Genomic DNA, 19080 nt, shown 5'->3' on the forward strand with positions numbered 1-19080 from the left:
AATGTAAATGCAATTTGGACTGCCTCAAAGTCAGTAAAATACTTTTCTTTGTATGATACTGTAATGTTTGAAGAATAATTCTTAATTCTGTTTATCAGCCATGATTGGATTGACCCAGGTTTAGCAATGAATTAAATGGATCCATGTTTATGCTATGGGGACTAACTAAGATCAGTGATCACGGTTTGGGCCGCACCATTACATTTTTAGTGATATTTTGAGAACATCTTTGAGAAAGCATGAATTCAGGGTGCTTGAACTTTTTAAACTAGTGTGCAATTTTTTTGCATTATTGAATTTATTATAAGTAGGTTGACTCCAGTATATATTCCTTAAAACTTTCACTTGTACGTATATGTGTCTATATTAACATTTTAGAATTAATAAGACACATATAATCTGTGGTAGACTGAAATTTTTAAGTGGAAATCGATTCATAGACTTACAAAAGTGCTGAGAATGGTTCATGATTTATGTTCTCCTTCTGTAGTCTATTTGCCTTGTTAAGGTAAGAACTGGGGTAAGCAGAGTGCCAAATATAGACACTCCTACATTCTCTTATGGCATGTGAACTACATCTGGATTGGATATTGAACCGGGTATTGAACAACTAGGTATTGAACAGAATGGAGGTGGTTTTAAGACAATACTAGCAATACTCAGCAAATATTTTTTGAATACTCAGTATGTGCCAGTTACTATGCTTAAGGTAAAAAGCAAAAACTTCCTGCATTAGTGTTATTTATACTTTGATAATGAAAAACTCATTAACCAAATATTTATGCATAAAGTGTAAATGCACAGATTTGATAAATAATCCTTACCAAAGAAAAGTATACATTACTAGAAAAGCACATCATATGAAGAATAATAAATGTTTTACTATTCCTTTAGCTTTAGAAATTTATATATTTTTTCTCTACTTTTCTGTATAACTTTTTTTCTAATCAATTCAAAACATTTTAATTAGAAAAAAACTCACTCATTATACTAATTATCACAAGAATAGCAAGGCAGAAGTCTGCCCCCATCATCCAATCACCTCCCACCAGGCCCTTCTGCTAACATGTAGGGATTACAATTTGACATGCAATTCGGGTGGCAACAGAGCCAAACCATATCAATTATCACCTTCTATAGTCCTTACCAACATTTTATTAATTAATGCTTTACATATTTATGTGCTTATTTTCTATTTTCTCTAGGATGAATGCAGGTTTGACCATTTTGTTTATTGTCATAGTCCAGTATCTCTAACACGACTTAATATATAATAAACAATAAATATGTGTTGAATAAATTATCATGCATATTTGTTTATTTTTACTCCATAAAAGTAAATGTTTGAGACATAAACCAGTCAAATTAAATAAGCTGAAAATAAGATGTGTTTCTGAATGTGAAGGGCTTTAAACTCCAGAAAAGAAAAATTATGTTAAAATTTAGCACATCAGAATTATATGACTCTTCATCTTTGATTAATGAATTTGACATTCCCCAAAATAAATTTAAATTAAGTAATCTTCTTATAGGACTAACTTTCAAATTCAACATTTTGACAGCAGCTCATATGCACTTTGTAATTGTTGTGCCTGTCTTAACTGGTTGATTCACCAGGCCAACACTCTCTTCTGATGCCATTGACCTTTTACATTACTTATTATAATTCAGTATTCTTAACTGATTGTTTCCATAACCTTGTTACCAAGAACTATCTCAAAGTATAGTCTTCCTTACCTGTTGAAGTGAGTAGAATGGCTTTTTCTATTTCTGCAAAAAATGCCATTGGGATTTTTGATAGGGATTTCACTGGATTTCTATATTACTTTGGGTAGTGTTGTTATCTAAAAACTAGTAAGTCCTCAAATTCATTGTTAAATACAGTAAGAATTTTTTCTTCAAACATTTAGCTTGTTTAAGTTTCTTTGTTCTTGGTTCCCTGCTTTCAATGCCAGACTTCCTTACTCTTTGTGTCGCCCTGCCTTTGTCTCAGTAAGCAACTTCCCCACCAGTCCTTATCTATACGGCCCACATTCCACTCACTCTGCAAATTACCCCTCCTGCTGCAATGGTTCCTCCCACCAAAACTGTCCTTCCTGCCAGTATAACCCCCTCCCTGTACCCTTGAAATTAGCCAACCAGGACCAGTTTCGATTATGCAGTCCAGTTTCAGCCAATGGAGACAGGACACAGTAGTAGAAACCCATTGCATTAGGAATAAAAACCTCTGCTTTCCATTGTTCATGGTGCTCTTGCCATTGCTCCATCCACAAGATGCACCCTTCTATAGAAGTAAATTTGCCTTGCTGAGAAAATTACGTTCAAGTACTATTTCTTTTGCAGAACCAAAAATTTGTTTCTAACATTAATGGATATGAGAGGTCATTTCATTTAATTAGTTTTTAAAAATTTGTTTTAGCAGTGTTTTATAATTTTCAGTGTACAAGTCTTTGACTTCAGTTTAATTTATTCCTAGGTATTTTATTCTTTAGGTGTTATTGTAAATGAAATTTCTTTCTTAATATTCTCTTGGAATTCTCCATTGCTACTTTATAGATGTGAGACTGATTTTTAAGCATTGATTTTGTATTCTGTAATTTTGCTAAATTTGTTTCTTAGATCTAACAGGTTTTCTTGTGGAATTTTTAGTATTTTCTACATATAATTTTTTTTTTCATGTATATAGATAGTTTTACTTCCTTATTCTCAATTTTGAATAATTTTTGTTCTTGTCTAATATCTCTGGCTAGAACATCCAATTACTATGTTTAATAGAAGTACCAAAAGTAGGCATCCTTGTCTTGGTTCTGGTCTTGGGAGAAAACTTGCAGTCATTCACCATTCAGATGGTAGCTATGAGTTCTGTGCATCAATGATGTGATTTTGTTCCTTTATTCTGTTAATGTGGTATATTGCAATGATACGTTTTCATATGTTGAACAATCTTTACATTCCTGGGATAAATCCTACTTTGCTGAAGTGTATAATCCTTTTAATATGCTACTGAATTTGGTTTGCTAGTATTTTATTGACAATTTTTACATCTGTATTAAAAAAGAATAGTAATGTCTTTTATAGATAACTTTTCTTCCCACCAGTTATAAAGAAAATTTTTTTTATTAAACTTTAAGTTTTGGGGTACATGTACAGAACGTGCAGGTTTGTTACATATAGATAATTTTTTTCTGGTTCAAGATCCTGTCCAGGATTGCATATTGCATGAATTTATCCTGTCCATTTAGTTTCCTTTAATTTAGAACAGTTCTTTAATCTTATTTTGTCTTTCTGGATTTGACTTTGACATTTTTCAAAGAGCATATATTAATTATTTTGTAAAATGACTCAAAATTTGGGTTTTTCTATAGTTTCTTCATGATTAAGCCTTCTTGGTTTTATAACAATAATACAACAGAAGTGACGTTATATCTTTCTTACTACTTTTATGTTAGGATGTACATGTTATTGGATTTGTCCAGTATTGCTGACATTCATTTTTATCCCTTGTTAAAGGTTGTTTGCTCTAAGTTTCTCCATGTAAAGTTATTATTTTCCCCTTTGCTTCTAATAAGGGAGGAGATACTCTTGTGACTAAATATATAGTTTCCCTCATCAAACTTTTACCCATTCATTTTATCACCTTTTGATGATTTTCTAACTCCGTTATTTCCCTCATCCCACTATATGTACGGAATATCTTCCTTTCCCCTATTTATTAATTTATATCTCTGTGGACTTTAATAATTTACATTTCTGTGAACTTCTTGAAAGTGTTACAATGCATAACTATACTGTTTACTTTGAAGATAATATAGGCACAACTTTGGCCAGTGGAAGCCCCTTCAAGCTAGCTTCTGGTTTTTACCTTTTGGTACAATAGGATCTTCTAAGATCTAATTTTGTACTTTCCATTTCTCAGACTTAGAATTAGCGATTTCTGCAAACAAACCTGATTCCTTTAGTAGGAAATGGTTTTATAAACTCTTTAGAAACAATGAAACTGTTATATTTTTGATTGAGATAGAGCCTTACTCTATCACCCAGGCTAGAGTATAGTGGTGTGATCATAGCTCACTGCTGCCTCAAACTCCTGGGCTTCAAGCCACTTAAAACATCAGCCTCCCAAGTAACTGGGACTACAGAAATTTACCACTGTGCCCAGGTTTTTGTTTTTTTTTTTAAATTTATTCTAGAGGTGGGGTCTCCCTTTGTTGTCCAGGCTAGTCTTAAACTCCTGGCCTCACGTGATCCTCCAGCCCAGGCTTCCCAAAGTGCTGGGATTAAAGGCATGAGCCACCTCCTGGCCTGTTTTATTTTTTAAATAAATATTTTTGCCAATTTTTTTTCCTAAAAATATTATTCAGTAAAATGAAAGGGATGATGAGAAACTTTTAACCAAGAGCAAATATAATTTTCAACAGTCCCTTTCTACTAGAAGATTTCTTCCTATACCTGTAATATTTAGACTGCTTCAGGGTGCTCTGAGGTGCCACAGGAATTGCTGTCATGAGGTTAGGATTAGAGAGAGGTGAGCTATTTGGAAGTAAGAAAAAAGATTTGGAGCGCTCTCAGATCTTTATCAGTTGCTTTAATTTTTTTTTTAAATATATTGAGCTGCTACAAGAGTTTTTTGGACAAACAAATTCCATGGCTAAAATAAATTTTTAAACTGCTTCCCTACAGCATTAGTTTTTCATAATTTATATAAAGATTAGTAGTTTCTGTTCTGTGGTGATCTTAGTAGATGTATTTCACATATAGAGTCTCAATTTCATGTTTGTTACAGAAATGGGATTTGATTTGGATTTACTTTGCCATGTATGCATTGGATCAAGCAAATCAGCAGTTTTCCCTTTTGGTCCTAAAATGCCAGCTTGAATGCTAATTGTATGTACTGAGTGAATACTGATAGCGTATACTGTATGGTTTCAAACATTTTTTATTCATTGAACAACTGTGATTCCTTTATTTTCTTAAATCAGATATAAAGTATTTGTATATATAATAAGACAGATCTGTAACTGAAAATGCTGCCCCAACTCTACACACCACCACTGAGCCTAAAAGTAGAGGGTACATCTTTTCACAGCTTTTCCACCCTCAGTGTTATTTTTTCGCACTAATTATGAATTCCCTGCATGTAGAGACTCTCACAATTCATACTGTCTTCACTATACAGACCAAAACTTGCACCTCTCAGTTTGCTGGTTTAGCTAAATGCTTTTTATGTAAAAACCCGTAACAAAATCAAGTTTTCAATTTAAATGCTTTTAACATAAATAACAGTTATGAGTATATCAGAAACTTGTTACCATCAAATATGATATAAAGAAGATAAACTCTATAGTCATCATATATATATATATCTTTAATTCATATCATGATATAAATATTCTGTCATTATAATTTGAATCATTGCCAAAAATACTGTTGGGTTATATTATTCACTTAAAAGTTAAAATGGATAATATTCTAATTTTTTTAAAATGTAGGTTATATTTATCAAATGATATTTTTAACCTCCTCTGATCAGGACACTATTAAAATTTTATTTCATAAAAAAAGTATTTTAAAGATGATATTTAATAGATCATTATCATGTTGATTTTGTCATTAAATCTTCTAAAGCATTGTCAAGTTCTCCTAGTCCCACTGCTTATTTAAAGATTAGAAAACTAAGCCTAATACCATGCCCAAAGTGAGATATGCTTATGCTTAGGAATTGAGACTAGAACTTTGGCTTTTTCACTTCCATTTCAAAGTTTTTTCCCTACCATAAAACTGACATTTTCATTTAACTACTAATTAAATTTTCATTTAATACCCTAAAGACAGAAAACAATTAAGAGAATATGTTTATAAATTCCAATTGGAACAAAAGAAAAAAGAAAAGAATAATTTTAAAACTTTTGACTGAAAAATCTGAGGCCTCAGGAAATTTTCAATAGTGTGGGTGAAAGATCTCTAGTTTCATAATGATTTTAGGTTACTAAAATTTTTTTCAAATTTCTAACTGGAGTTGATGTTCAAGTTGATACATCTTTGAAAATATAATCATTAAACTGTATAATCAAGCTAAGAACACTTTAGACATGAAGCATTTACACATTTTAAAAAGTCATTTCTTCAGCAAATTATCTTGCATGGATGTATGCTTTTTAGTATTGAAGAAGTATAAAGTATATAGAACTCGTCTAGTGACAAACTATGAAAAACCATCATTTATGAAAAACAGGATTGAGAACTGGTGATGTTTAGTTCAAGAAAGAGAAAGTCATTCTGGAGATCTGATAGCAGCTTCTAAGTATTGAAAGAATTATTAAATGTAAAAAGAAGTGTAATTTTGTTTTCCTTTTGCCACAGAGAGATCAGTATTTGTCTTGGTCCCAGTGAATGGGAAGTTTAGCAAATAAATCTCGGGTGAATGTCAGAAAATCTTTGTAAAACAACTAAACCTTGTCCTACCAAACAGATCACTTTCCATGTGCCAGGCTTCTTCCTAGTATTTGTAATTACTGTTTGTTGTTCCCACAGCACCCTTGTAAGGCAGATACTATTATCTCCATCTTACAGATAAAAATTGAAGCACAGGGGTGAACTTGCCCAAGTTTATCTAATATATAAATGCTGAGCTATGATTTAAACATAGGTCTACTTGATTCTTAAACATTGCTGATATTCATCACAAGTCTGCATGTTGTATAGATTAGTCTGGCATCAGGTAAGAATTTGATAAGTTAGTCTAGATTGCTAAGAAATTTTTCCAAAACAAAAAATATATATATTTAAATTTGTATAAGTAATTATGAGCAAGTAAAATTAACATGTTTGATTATGTTTATTTTGTTTTGTATATTATAAATATCAAATAAAAATTATAACATAATCTATGCTCAAGAAAATGTTAAGGTGTAAAATACACATTTCTCTATAGCGTTATAATATTAGATTATTTATGTTTGTAAATTAAGTTGCAAAAGTGAATTCATATCTCAGATTAATTGAATGCATAAATGTATATAGTACACATATAAAATGGCCTGATTAAGAATGTATAGAAAATGTATTCAAGCATCAGTTGGATGACATAAATTATATTACCTCTAGAAAAAAATATATATGCTTAAGAAAACATTGTTTTCATTAAAGAAAAAACTTACAGTAAAGGGGAAATGTATTCAAAATATTTACTGTTTTAAAATTTCATACTTAAACTGTACTTTTTGTTCTATTTTGGGGGGTACTAATATTTCAGAGACTGCTGAAATATAACTATCTTATGTTTCTAAATACATTGTACAATATCTTGCTATATTGGTGAATTGATTGTAATATAATATTTTGTATAGTTGGCTTAAAATATGACTACTTTTATTTTTGCTGTCATGGTACGTAATGTACACTAAGTCCTCTGGTTTTTTAAATTGTTATACATTTGATAACAAGTATCTTTTTAGGAAATATAAAGTATCATTGATTTCTTTTAATAAAATATAGCAGTTAAAGCTCTCCACAACTCAAATATACAGGCTGGTAAATATTAAAATGATTTTTAAGTGAAATTGATAAGAAATGTTTCACATTCAGAATAGTGTTCTAAATATAATTCAGTAATGATAACCCAAATATATTTATCACTTAAAAGCTTGGGTTTCTTGAGAAGAGCTGCAGATACTCAGCGTGAGAATCCCTCACTGGCTCTGAACTGCCAAGTGTAGATCTAATTACTTAGCTTGGAGCTGTGGAACTACATCTCTCTATTGTGAATTACTTTCCTTGGCTTATTTACATAACGTCACGAATGAAGACTAGTCAGTGAATTGTACAGTCTTATATAGCTACAGCAGCATAAATTAACCCTGTTTGAGGTAACTTATATTTTCATGGCGTATCTAATAAATGTTTAGCTATATCTTTGAAGAAAATACATGTGGTTGAGTAATTTAATTGGTTGCCAGGAATATCTAATAATAAATGCTGGTTGTTAAATGCAAATTGATACATTCATGATTAATAGAGGATTTTAGCAATTATCATTTTAATCCCTATTTTTAGTGAATGATAGTTTTATTGATGTAAACTAAATGTATTAAGGTAATTTTTTTTTTAACCTTTGCCCAAAGTAAAGATGTTTTATTCCTCTTCAGTAGTACATTACAATTGGCCCTCCATATCCATGGGTTCTACATTTATGGATTCAACAACTTCACATGGAAAATATTTGAGGAAAAAAAGAATGTTTGCATCTGTATTGAACATGTAGACTTTTTTTCTTGTCATTATCCCCTAAACAATAACAGTATAATAACAATTTACAAGGCATTTACATTGTATTAGGTATTATCAAGATATGAAATAATGTATATAGAAGGATGTGCACATGCTAAATGCAATTTTATATGAGGATCTTAAGCATTTGGTATCCACAGGGTGTCCTAAAACCAGTCTCCCATGGACATCAAGGGAAGACTGTATTTTGGTTAATAAATCTGATTAATTTTTAATGTAGGTAGCTTTGATTTAGAGACCAATTTTGACCTCAAAGTCCAGAATTTTTATAATCTATCTTTTAGAATCGCTCATAAGTCATTTCTTTTTTAAATCGTAAATTTTACACCTTGCAATAGCACTGAAATATGCATACATGTATTTCTACAACAGTATCAAAAGACTAATCAGCAGCAATTTTAGTTTATTAAATATCAATGGGTGGTTTGCTGTTAAATTTAAATAAAACTATCCATGAAAATTAATTATTTAGTTGAGTAATTGGAAATTTGCTTGTTACCTCATATTTTAATAAAGGTATGAATGAAAAGTATTAACTCAGCCTACAAGCTATTATAATTTATAAACTTTTAAATTGAAATCTCTGCTGAAAAATAGTCTTAGTGAAAACTGACCATTTTTAACATTGTAATTTCAGCAATATTTATTGAGTTTCCACTGATTGGATGATAGCAGGAAGGGTGGTATGTTGACCTCAAAATTAGCAAAATGTAAGCCCTGCCCTCAGGCAGCATTCAAGGAAGAGATATAACTTGATGGAAAGAAAGGCTACTTTCAAGTTATATCTCTTCCTTGAATGCTGCCTGAGAATGTCAAATCTGAGATGAACTCCCTTTTCTGCTTCTGAATGAGTGGCAAATTATTAAAATCCTCTGAGCTTTAGTTTTCTCTTCTATAAAATACTAATACAATTACCTACCTCGCTATGTGGTTAACAGTAAGATAACGTGTATCGTACCTAGTAATGGGACTAGCACCATAGTAAGACACGATAAATGGTGTCTTTTATTATTAGTCCTAACATTGGGGTGAGCTATGTACAGCTTATGATTATACAAGGTGCAAGTATGAACAAAGTGATTAATTTTCCCTGGTGAGATTGGAGAAAGATCATTAGAGCTGGGTGTTGCAGGTTTATAGAATTTATACAGATGGAGTTGGCAGGAGGACTAGGTGAAAAACATGGCTAAAGGCCTAGAAACATACAAATGGATGAAGGTTTTTAAGCAACAGGAAAAGCTCAGAGAGATAACACCCAAAGGGCCAATAATGAAGAACTTTAGAGTGTTATGACCTTTAAAATCAAGTGCTTTGCCATCTTTGAGAGGGAGAATCCTAATTAATTTCTAGATTATTGTATTTACTGATTTTTGGTTACTTCCTCTTATAGTTGTTCATGTAATGAATGGTGGCTTCTATGTTCATCATCTTCCTAGACTCACCTTCACCATATAATTAGATATAAGCTCCAGAAGCACAGGGACCAGCCCATTAGATGTCCGCAGTGCCTGTCATGTAATTGTTGGATGATCACAGACTAGCAGAGGAGCTAAGTCAAGCACCAAAATAGTTAAAAAGAAAAGATAGGCAGTGATAAATACTTAAGAAAGAGGCATCTGAGCACTTGTATCTGGAAGCATCCAGGAAAAACTGCGTAATCATAATAGTAATGTTCATCTCCTCCATGTAGGTATGAGAGTTTCTTTTTTATTTCTTTTCTTAAATGAAATTTTATGAAAAAAGTGTAAACTTTTCAGGTAATTCAGTAGCCAGAAGACTATATCTTAAAATGTTTAAAACGTTTAAATCTAAGATTTTTTAAATAAGATCTATCTGAAATATTCATACTAACTCAGTTTACTCAGTGATACATACCTAAATGGTTTCTTGCTCATTTTCATTTTTTTATAAAAGAATCAAGACCTCTTATTTGTTTTTTTTTTTAATAACTCCACCACTTTAAAATTATCCTGTCTTCTGTCCTATCACTTACAATTTTAAGATTGTCTTTAGATTTTTTTCAGTGGTTTATGTACTTTTAAGAAATATTCCTTCAAGTCATATTTTTTGACCATGTGATATGTATTCCTTTATTAAAATCAATATTGTTTTAAACTATGATGGCCTTTCTCTATTAAGTTTAAAATACTTCTCTAACATAAAAATAATTTTTCAGGTATTTCTTTTAGTTTGTTTTTTTTCTGAGCCTTGAAATGAATGATTTCCTATATCTTAGTACATAATTTTGTATGGGATTATGTTTTACCTTTCCAGGTGGTATTTTTGTCCACATGTTCATTTCTACAAAAAGTCTGTATTGACCACCATATGAATTTGCTCTCTTCTCTGTAACTTGGAACATATGGATGCTTTCCCTTAAACTGCTATTGATTTCTTCTGCTAGGTCATGTCTCTTTTTTTTTTTCTAAAGCATTTCCAGGTAAACTAAAACATAAATTCACCACTTAGACCACAAGTTTTACCATCACCCTTTTAAGTGCATTGTTAAATATGTGGAGTTTTTTATACTTTTTACGATAAACCTCATAGCAATAAAATAACCATAGCAAATATGCTTATCTTAATACCATAGTATGTTATGAATATATTATTATAACCTCATTGTTATCATCAATTATTTCTCCTGTTCAATATAATTTATATATTTAATTATGAAAACTATTAAAGACTTGCTTCAATGGGTAAGACAAATGATACAAGACATACAAATAAAAAATTGTCTTTTTATTCTATCTCCCCATCCCCCACCAAGTCCTGTTTTCATTTTGTGAGATAACTAATTTGGAGTGTGTCCATATTTCTGTTTTGAAACATACATATTCACATACATACTCTTTAGATTACAACAGCACACTCAGGATGATAATATGGAAATTTTTCTTCAACTTGGTATTTTTTCACTTAGCAGTAGATTATGGACATCTGTGTGTGTGTGTGTGTGTGTGCGCGCGCGCGTGTGTGTGTGTGTGTGTGTAAGAGAGAGAGAGAGAAAGACAAAGCAGGATCCGTCTCTGTTTACACCCACCATTGTGTTTTTAGAGCCACACAGTGCTAGTGAAGTTAAAAATACTTCATATGTTTATGACTATTTTAACTTTCTTGTTTGTGAATTTCCCAGAAGCCATAGAGAAAAATGCTGATAGATTTAAGTACAGAAAAAATGAACTATTTCTGTATTGAATAAGATACCAAAAATAAAAATCGAAAGATAAAGCACAGAGTAGGACAAAATATTCACAATACAGAAAAAGGCAAAGTATTTTATCATACAAAGAGGACCAACAAATTGGTAAGAAAAGAATAAAGCCCCAAAATAAAACAGATTATATTCAGACTAGAGACATAGTTCAGTAAGTAGTCTTACTTACTTTGACTTAACTATTCCACTTCTATGAATGTATTCTACAGATATATTCACAAGCATGTAAAATGACTTGTGTACAGAATTATTTATTACATTGCTTTTAATAACAAAAGATTGGAAATAACATAAATGACGATCAAACAAGGACTAGTTATTAGAAATAAGTTTTGGTGTTTCTATGTAATGGAATACTATGCAACTGTAAAATATAAGTGAGGAAACTATACTGATGTGAGAAGGCCTCAAGATAATATGGTTCAGTGAAAAAGGAAAGAACAATGTGTGTAATCGACTACCATATGGTGAAAAGGGATTAAAATTATGAATTTGTAGTTGTTTAAATATGTGCATAAACTCTCAAAGAAGAGGTTACAGTGGCTACTAGGGTAGAGGGAAGGGTGGTAGAGATACTGTGTACATTTTTATACTTTCTGATTTTGAAGTATATAAATATGTTACCCTGTCAAAGAATTAATACAGTATATTGAATTTTATAAGGAGCAGAATTGTATTCTAATAAACAACTGCTCACATTTATTGATCACTTACTACGTACCACACACTATTGTAAATGCTTTGGTTATATTGTCTCATTTCTCACAACAACCCCAAAATAAAAATTATTTTTAAAAAGCGGAAATTGCCATTATTAGATGTGATGGGTTAGTGTGTTTGATTGGGCTCAATGTGTTATATTTACTTAAGATACGTTGAGTATTTGCTGTATGCTAGGCTCCTTGCTCGCTACTGAGAAGTCAGATAACTAAATATGTAAAGTTATTTGATAGAGGAAGTACTAGAAGAGTAGTAATGTGGTCAGATGACCTGAGTGTCTTCCGCTGGCTAGCACTGTGATCTAAAACTGTAATGACTTGTAGTGTCTAACTATGGATGATTCATGGATCTACAGCGTACAGAATGAAACCTTTTAAAATTGTATCTACCTGATAATACAAATGTGGTAATGTAATCACAGCAACAGAAGCTATTCTGTGCCTACATGCTCTCATGGGATATAAATAAATATATCTGAAATATATCTGTAGTGGCATTCCCATTCAGAGCATACAACACAGAAAATAATTTGACTATTTTCTCACTTCTTCAGAGATGATATTTGCCAGAACTATTGTAAATGCACAAAGGAAAAGCTAATAATTTTTTTTAACTTATAGTGAATGTCTTAATACAGGATTCTCCGATTTTAACTTGCATCAAAATAACTTGGAGGGCCTATTAAAACAGATGGCTGGGCCCCACCCTCAGAGTTTCTGACTCAGGGACACTGCAGCTGCTGGTCAGGGAACCACACACTTTTATATCACTATTTATGTAGGTCATTAGGGCTTAATTCTCTTGAAGAACTTGGGTTAAGAAAGTTGAGAAGAACTGAGAGCAAGACAAATAAATGGCTGTGCTGGTTAGAAAGAAAACATAAACCGCAGGACATGAACCTCCCTACCCCAATCCTCAACTTTTACGAGAGCCAATGACATATGTACCACATAATATAAAATATCATTTCTCAGCCACATTTTTCTGTGGGACATCTATCTGCCATATTGTATCTTTTTCAGATATTTTCATTCTCGGTTTTATTTCTTAGCAGAATTCGTAGAAAAGAGGGTTTGATTCAAGATTTCACATAAAATATTTCTACTAATTTTTTTATTCTTAGTTCATTATTCACAAACCCCTTACAAAGGTTGCTAAAGGGGAAAGTGTTTTAAATTGTTTTGTGTGATGTTTAATACACATACACACAGACACATATGCATGTAAATGAGTAATAAATAGGTGCATAATTGTCAGTTTATAACAATTGTATACTGGTCTATTTAGTCTTTTAGGCAAAATTAAATTTGCTTATGTTTATATCCCTAATAATGGTGCTAATTCTTACCAGTTATGACAGAGGTTCTCAAAGTTCCTGTACAAGAATATTAGCATCTTGGGTCTCCTTAGAAATGCAATCTCTTGACTTGCCCCAGACCTACATAGTCAGGAAGGGGATTGGGGGAAACAGCAGCAATCTGTGTTTTTAACTAACCTGCCAGGTGATTTTGAAGCTTTCTAAAATTTTAGAGCTACTATTTTACTAAACACAGTGTTTTCCCTTACATTATATCCTTTGATTCTTATAGTAATCCTGAGATACATTGTAACTCTTTATCTGTGTTCCGGGGGAAATAAGAATTGAAGAGATTAAATAATTTATTCTAACTCACACTGATATTTAGCAGTATTCCAAAGAAGAATTTTCAGGTCTTTTTCAGATAATATGTCTTTCTTTCCTTTGAATACACCCTGAAACAGTATGTGTTATTTAAGCATTCCAGGTTTTTAAATTTTTATTATCTAAGTTTTTACTCTTTTATTAATTTTAATCAGCATCTCATGTAAAGAAAACATTCTTTGACAAGTCAAGTAACAGGACCAGACTCAAATTCACGTACTTTTTTTCCCCAAGTTTAGGATGGTTCTATCATATATTTTAAAAATCAATGGCTTTTGCAGTTTATGACCACATTCTGTCTACTTTTGTTTCTATGTGAACTTTTCCGTAATAAAAATAAAACAATATGAAAAAATGACTTCTGATACTAAAAATAAGTATATAAAATATTTTAAATGCATAGCCTAAAAAAACTCAAAAGTATAATCGGTTTTATAAAACAGTCTAAATTTGCCATCATTATTGACTTAATCTTACTATTCTGTTGTTATTTTAATGACACTTACCAATCTAACTGCTGCTCAGTTACCAAAAAGTGTTTCTAAGATTAATTTGGCGTTATTTCTGTCAAATGAAACAATACTGTCCTCTCTATTACTTGTAATTTTCAAATGAGTCTAAGTTAATTAACCAAATTAGCAAACCATAAAATCAGATGTGTTTATAGAGACCCAAAACCTTGTAATGACTTATACTGGAGCTTCAACATAGGAAATTTTTAATAAGAAAAAAGAGTTTATTTTACTTAACACAACAGAAATAAAAAAGAAAAAGAAATTGTTTAATAAAAAGAAATTGTTACTTTAAGTTGTAACTAATATTTCTCTTGGCTGCAGTAGAAAATATTTGCAAAATGAAAAGTTGACAAGACTGAAATAATTAATGAAGATTTAAGTCATATTTTATTTTCCCTTATGTTCTCCATATCTGCTATTTTAACAGGATTTACATAATGTGGCATTTGAATTATGGGGAATAGAAATCTGGTAGCATTATAAAACCCGGGCCCATCTGGGAAATAATCTTGGGGCTATATTAGTTATATAAAATACCTTAAAATTTCCTGATATTTCATCTGTGTAGGTAAATAAAGATATTATTAAGGGGTTTCTTAAAACATCTTTGTAGTGCTGGTTTAATTTATTTTACCTTTTAACCCTGTTTCAACTTCAGAGAAGAAAAGTTGGTGGTAATTATTAACTGATTTCACACAGTAGTGCAGTGGTCATCTCAATAGTTGTTAGTAATCCAATTTCTAGACCCCACCCTTAGATATTCTTATTCCGCTGATTTTAAAAGAGGACTCAGAATCTATTTTAACAAGCACCAGCAGTGATTCGGATATAGTAGTCCCTAGGTCTCAGTGTACGAAACCTTAGAAGAGAATGTACTCCTTCAAGCTAACATACTAAAAATAACAAAATTAAATATTCCAAATACGACTGTAGCCTCTTTTATGCAGCTTTAACCTTGGAACGATAGGAATGATTATCGTATTTTCTCCCCATAACAGTAATGTACGAATTTAGAGCCTTGAGACATAGTTATCATAGCATGTACTAAGCACTTAGTACATACAGCATTTGGCACATAGTGGGAACTGCATAAATATCTTGGGGTGGATGTATGAAGGAAACCAAGTAGCTCCATGTTTAGAGTTCCCACGTTGTCCGCATGCTGTCTTCTCTTTGATTCAGCTGCGTAAGTTATGTGTACAGTTTTATCTTCCTCCTTAAATTGAACAGGTTTTTTATGGAAGGGACCACATCTTGTCTATGTTCATTTCTATTTTTAACTTTTTTACACATACATGCCCAGTAAGTAGTTATCAAGTAAAAAATATTTTGTGATTATTTAATTCATCATACTAGATTCTCATCTCCAGGAGGGCAGGGGCCTTGTCCCTCATTTTCATGGCAGTTTTATCTGGACTTGGTAGTTACTGCATGCTCAGAAACATATGAATGAATGAACAAATTAACAAAACAATAAGTAACTTCATTTTAATTCAGATTTTCTTTTTTTTTTTTTTTTATAAATATAAACCCTCTAGCTGCTAAGTGAAGAGGGGAAGCAGCCTCGATGTCCAGGGGAGAGATGCCCAGAGGGGGCTGGGAGCAAAGTGGACAGATTAGAGATGTGCCGCCATGGACTGCCCTGGGACTGTCTGCAGACAGCAGATGCTCTGCCCATGGGACTGGTGAAGGGAGTCGATGGGCAGTGGGCAGGAGACAGGAGGTCAAAAGAGTATGCCTTTTCTTTTTTTTTTTTTATTTTTATTTTTTTATTTTTTTTTAATTTTTTTTAATTTTTTTTTTTTTTTTTTAAAGAAAGAAAGAAAAAATAAAGAAGAGTAGGAAAAAGGAAGAGAAAGAGAGAGAGAGAATGGGAGTATTGCTTTCTTGCCCAGGCTAGAATGCAGTTTAGTAATGGGTATTGAAAACCTCTTTTATACCAATAATTATACTTGATGTAAACAGGAAGGAATAAGGGAAGAAAATAACAAACGAGCAGCCAACCAATATTTCATTTAAACCTATGAAATGCTATGCAATTACTGAGGAGTGATTTACTTCCAATTATGTAGTCACTTATGGAATAGGTGTGAGGTGGTAATGTATGTTTTGTGTATTTGAAGTGGAGAGTTCTATAAATGTTTATTAAGTTTACTTGTTCCGGGTCTGAGTTCAAGTCCTGGATGTCCTTAAAATTTAATTTTGGGGGTTTAATGAGGTTTTCTGGGGGGTAAAATTTATTTTTATATAAATGGAAAAAAAATCTGCCTTACCCTTTAAGAAGAAACTCACAGTGGAAATGTCCCTACCATTTGCAAGAGATGGAAAGAATTTGACAAATTCTGAACTGGTGAAGCTTCAGCAGAGCATTATTGTAACAATTTTCTATCTTAGCATTAAACAGTTTATATCAGTCATGAAAATATCACAATTTAAACCTATGTGGCAGTTCTTAACGTCCTATGAAGTAAAGATGTTTCCCCATGAAAGCTTGAGAGCCTGTCAAAAATCAAAAGATTTGTTTTTCTTTAGTTGAAAAATAAATAAGGAAAACAGAGCGTCCCAGTACCTACAAAACTTTCTGAAATAAATTCTATTAGTATACTCTTTTTAAAATATTCTTATGATTATATTTCTTTTCAAAACATATTAGTATCAGTAAATAATTTAGAGCTCTGATAAAGTATGAAATCTCAAGGTTTATGCCCTTGGTAACAGTAACTAACTGATTAAATTTCTCTTGATGACTTGCAGTACTTTTTGTTTTTCTCTAAACATTTTGGTTTTGTTGTTGTTGTTGTTTTGTTTTGAGGAATTTCTTATCCTCTCCAAATTACCTGTTCTCCTTTACTTTCAGTGTACCCTAAAAGAATATTGGTTATTTAAGCATTCCTGTTTCTTGAATGATTGTTACCTGAGATTTTACTGTGAATTTTAATCAGCATCTCATGTGTGGAACACTTACCTTGACCAGTTTATAGACATAAGATTACTATGGCTTAAATATAGAGATGTCTCTACAGAGGTATAGATACCTTCATGTCACCCTGTCTCCTTTCTGGTCCCATCCCAGACCTCATTCCCCTTTTCACTTTTGTTAGTCCTCAAAATGATCCTCTCTTTTACTTAGGTCAGCTCACATGAGCCTGTCAATTCCCTGACTAGAAACAATTCTTCAATATCCTCCTAAATGTGTAGCCTGCAAAAAACATCAGTGTTAGCTTCCAGAAAAATGTAAGTAAGAGAGGAGTATAGGGGAGATATTGAGAAGAGGGGCAAAGATTAGGACCTCTGATTTGCCTCAAGCTACTCAACCATGGTGATTCCAGAGACTTAGATGTGTGAGTCCGGTAGAAAGCAGGGGCTAGGGGAACTTGTCTTTAAGTCATTTACTGCACCCACACTTACTGTCTTTAGATTGTATACTCCAGATGGTTAACAATGTCAAAGTGGTGTAAAGTTGCTTTTATTTACACCAGAAAAATTGAAAAAGTGCAGTAGTCTATATGAAAAAATAATTTTTATCATACTAATGGCTCTTTGGGAACGCTGGGGTTGAGCTAATTGTGAGGGAAGGTAGAGGCCAAAGAAGAAACTTCACAGAGGAAAGAAGGCAGCTACTGACAGGCAGCAAAGGCAGGCTGCTAAACACTCCCTTATTCTCTTCAGTTGTATTCATACTCTGCTTGGTGACTGTCCCTGAAAATGCATTTTTTTCTCATTTCTCCTTGACACAGTATCCAGACACACCTCTTTCCCCTAATTCAGATATCCTCAGTCACTTCATGAATAATTCCACAGGAAGGCTTGCCACACAGAGAAATCCAGGTATTTCTATAGAAGCATTTTTATCTCCAGCAGTCCCCTAACTTTCGTATTTTAAATGATTGTTCTTAGACATGATTTTGTCTAAGGAAGAGTTTTCTTTATTGTTTTCAATTTCTTGAAACATCTTTATGATACTGGAAATTTCATTGAATGTAGTAATCTTCCAATGAGAAAGCTCTCCATATTTTTGTACGCTGTTTCTATAATAAATGACTGATAATAATGAATTATGTGTTCAAAAGAGAAACATACAAATTAAACTCAAAATTTTATAGACTCCACAAACTTCTATCAACTTATAAGCTAAATTTTATTTAACTTGCCTTTTTCCTACATACACTTTGTTCTAAAATAAGGATATGTTGGAGAATTCATAAATTTGTGATTTTGTTTTGAAAAATTAATAGTTGCTTATATGGAAGGGTTTTTAGGCTACTATTAAGCAGTGATTTAATTAATTGGAATATTAAATAAACTGCTTTCCTTTTTTTCAGGTGATGGTGTTTGTACATGCTCGAAATGCCACTGTAAGAACAGCTATGTCTCTAATAGAAAGAGCAAAAAATTGTGGCCAGATTTCCTTCTTTTTTCCTACCCAAGGACATGAATATGCACTTGCAGAAAAACAGGTAGGAAACAAAGAATATGAGAACTAAAGCATATAACATGCCACATATACCAGGTATTTTATATGTGAAAGATCCATAGTCTCAATTTCTAAGAAGTTAATTTTACAGATATATGTTATTATAATCTTGAGTTTTTTCTTGACTTAATGATATTTTATTAAAAAGTTTCACTGCATGATGTAACACTTATCATTCCTTTCC

General features: G+C 32.0%; 1 protein-coding gene across 1 annotated transcript in view; it reads left to right on the forward strand.

Annotated features, from left to right (window-relative positions):
* The window catches only part of ASCC3 (activating signal cointegrator 1 complex subunit 3), a 363321-nt gene that overhangs the window by 156168 nt on the left and 188073 nt on the right, over nucleotides 1–19080 (forward strand). The window contains exon 14 of the mRNA XM_012438418.3: nucleotides 18745–18879. Within this exon, the coding sequence (XP_012293841.2) occupies nucleotides 18745–18879 (135 nt within the window). The remainder of the gene's footprint in view (nucleotides 1–18744; nucleotides 18880–19080) is intronic.

Source organism: Aotus nancymaae, unplaced genomic scaffold, assembly GCF_030222135.1.
Source record: "Aotus nancymaae isolate 86718 unplaced genomic scaffold, 86718_ANA_hifiasm-v0.15.2.pri h1tg000040l, whole genome shotgun sequence".
Classification (NCBI taxonomy): Eukaryota; Metazoa; Chordata; class Mammalia; order Primates; family Aotidae; genus Aotus; species Aotus nancymaae.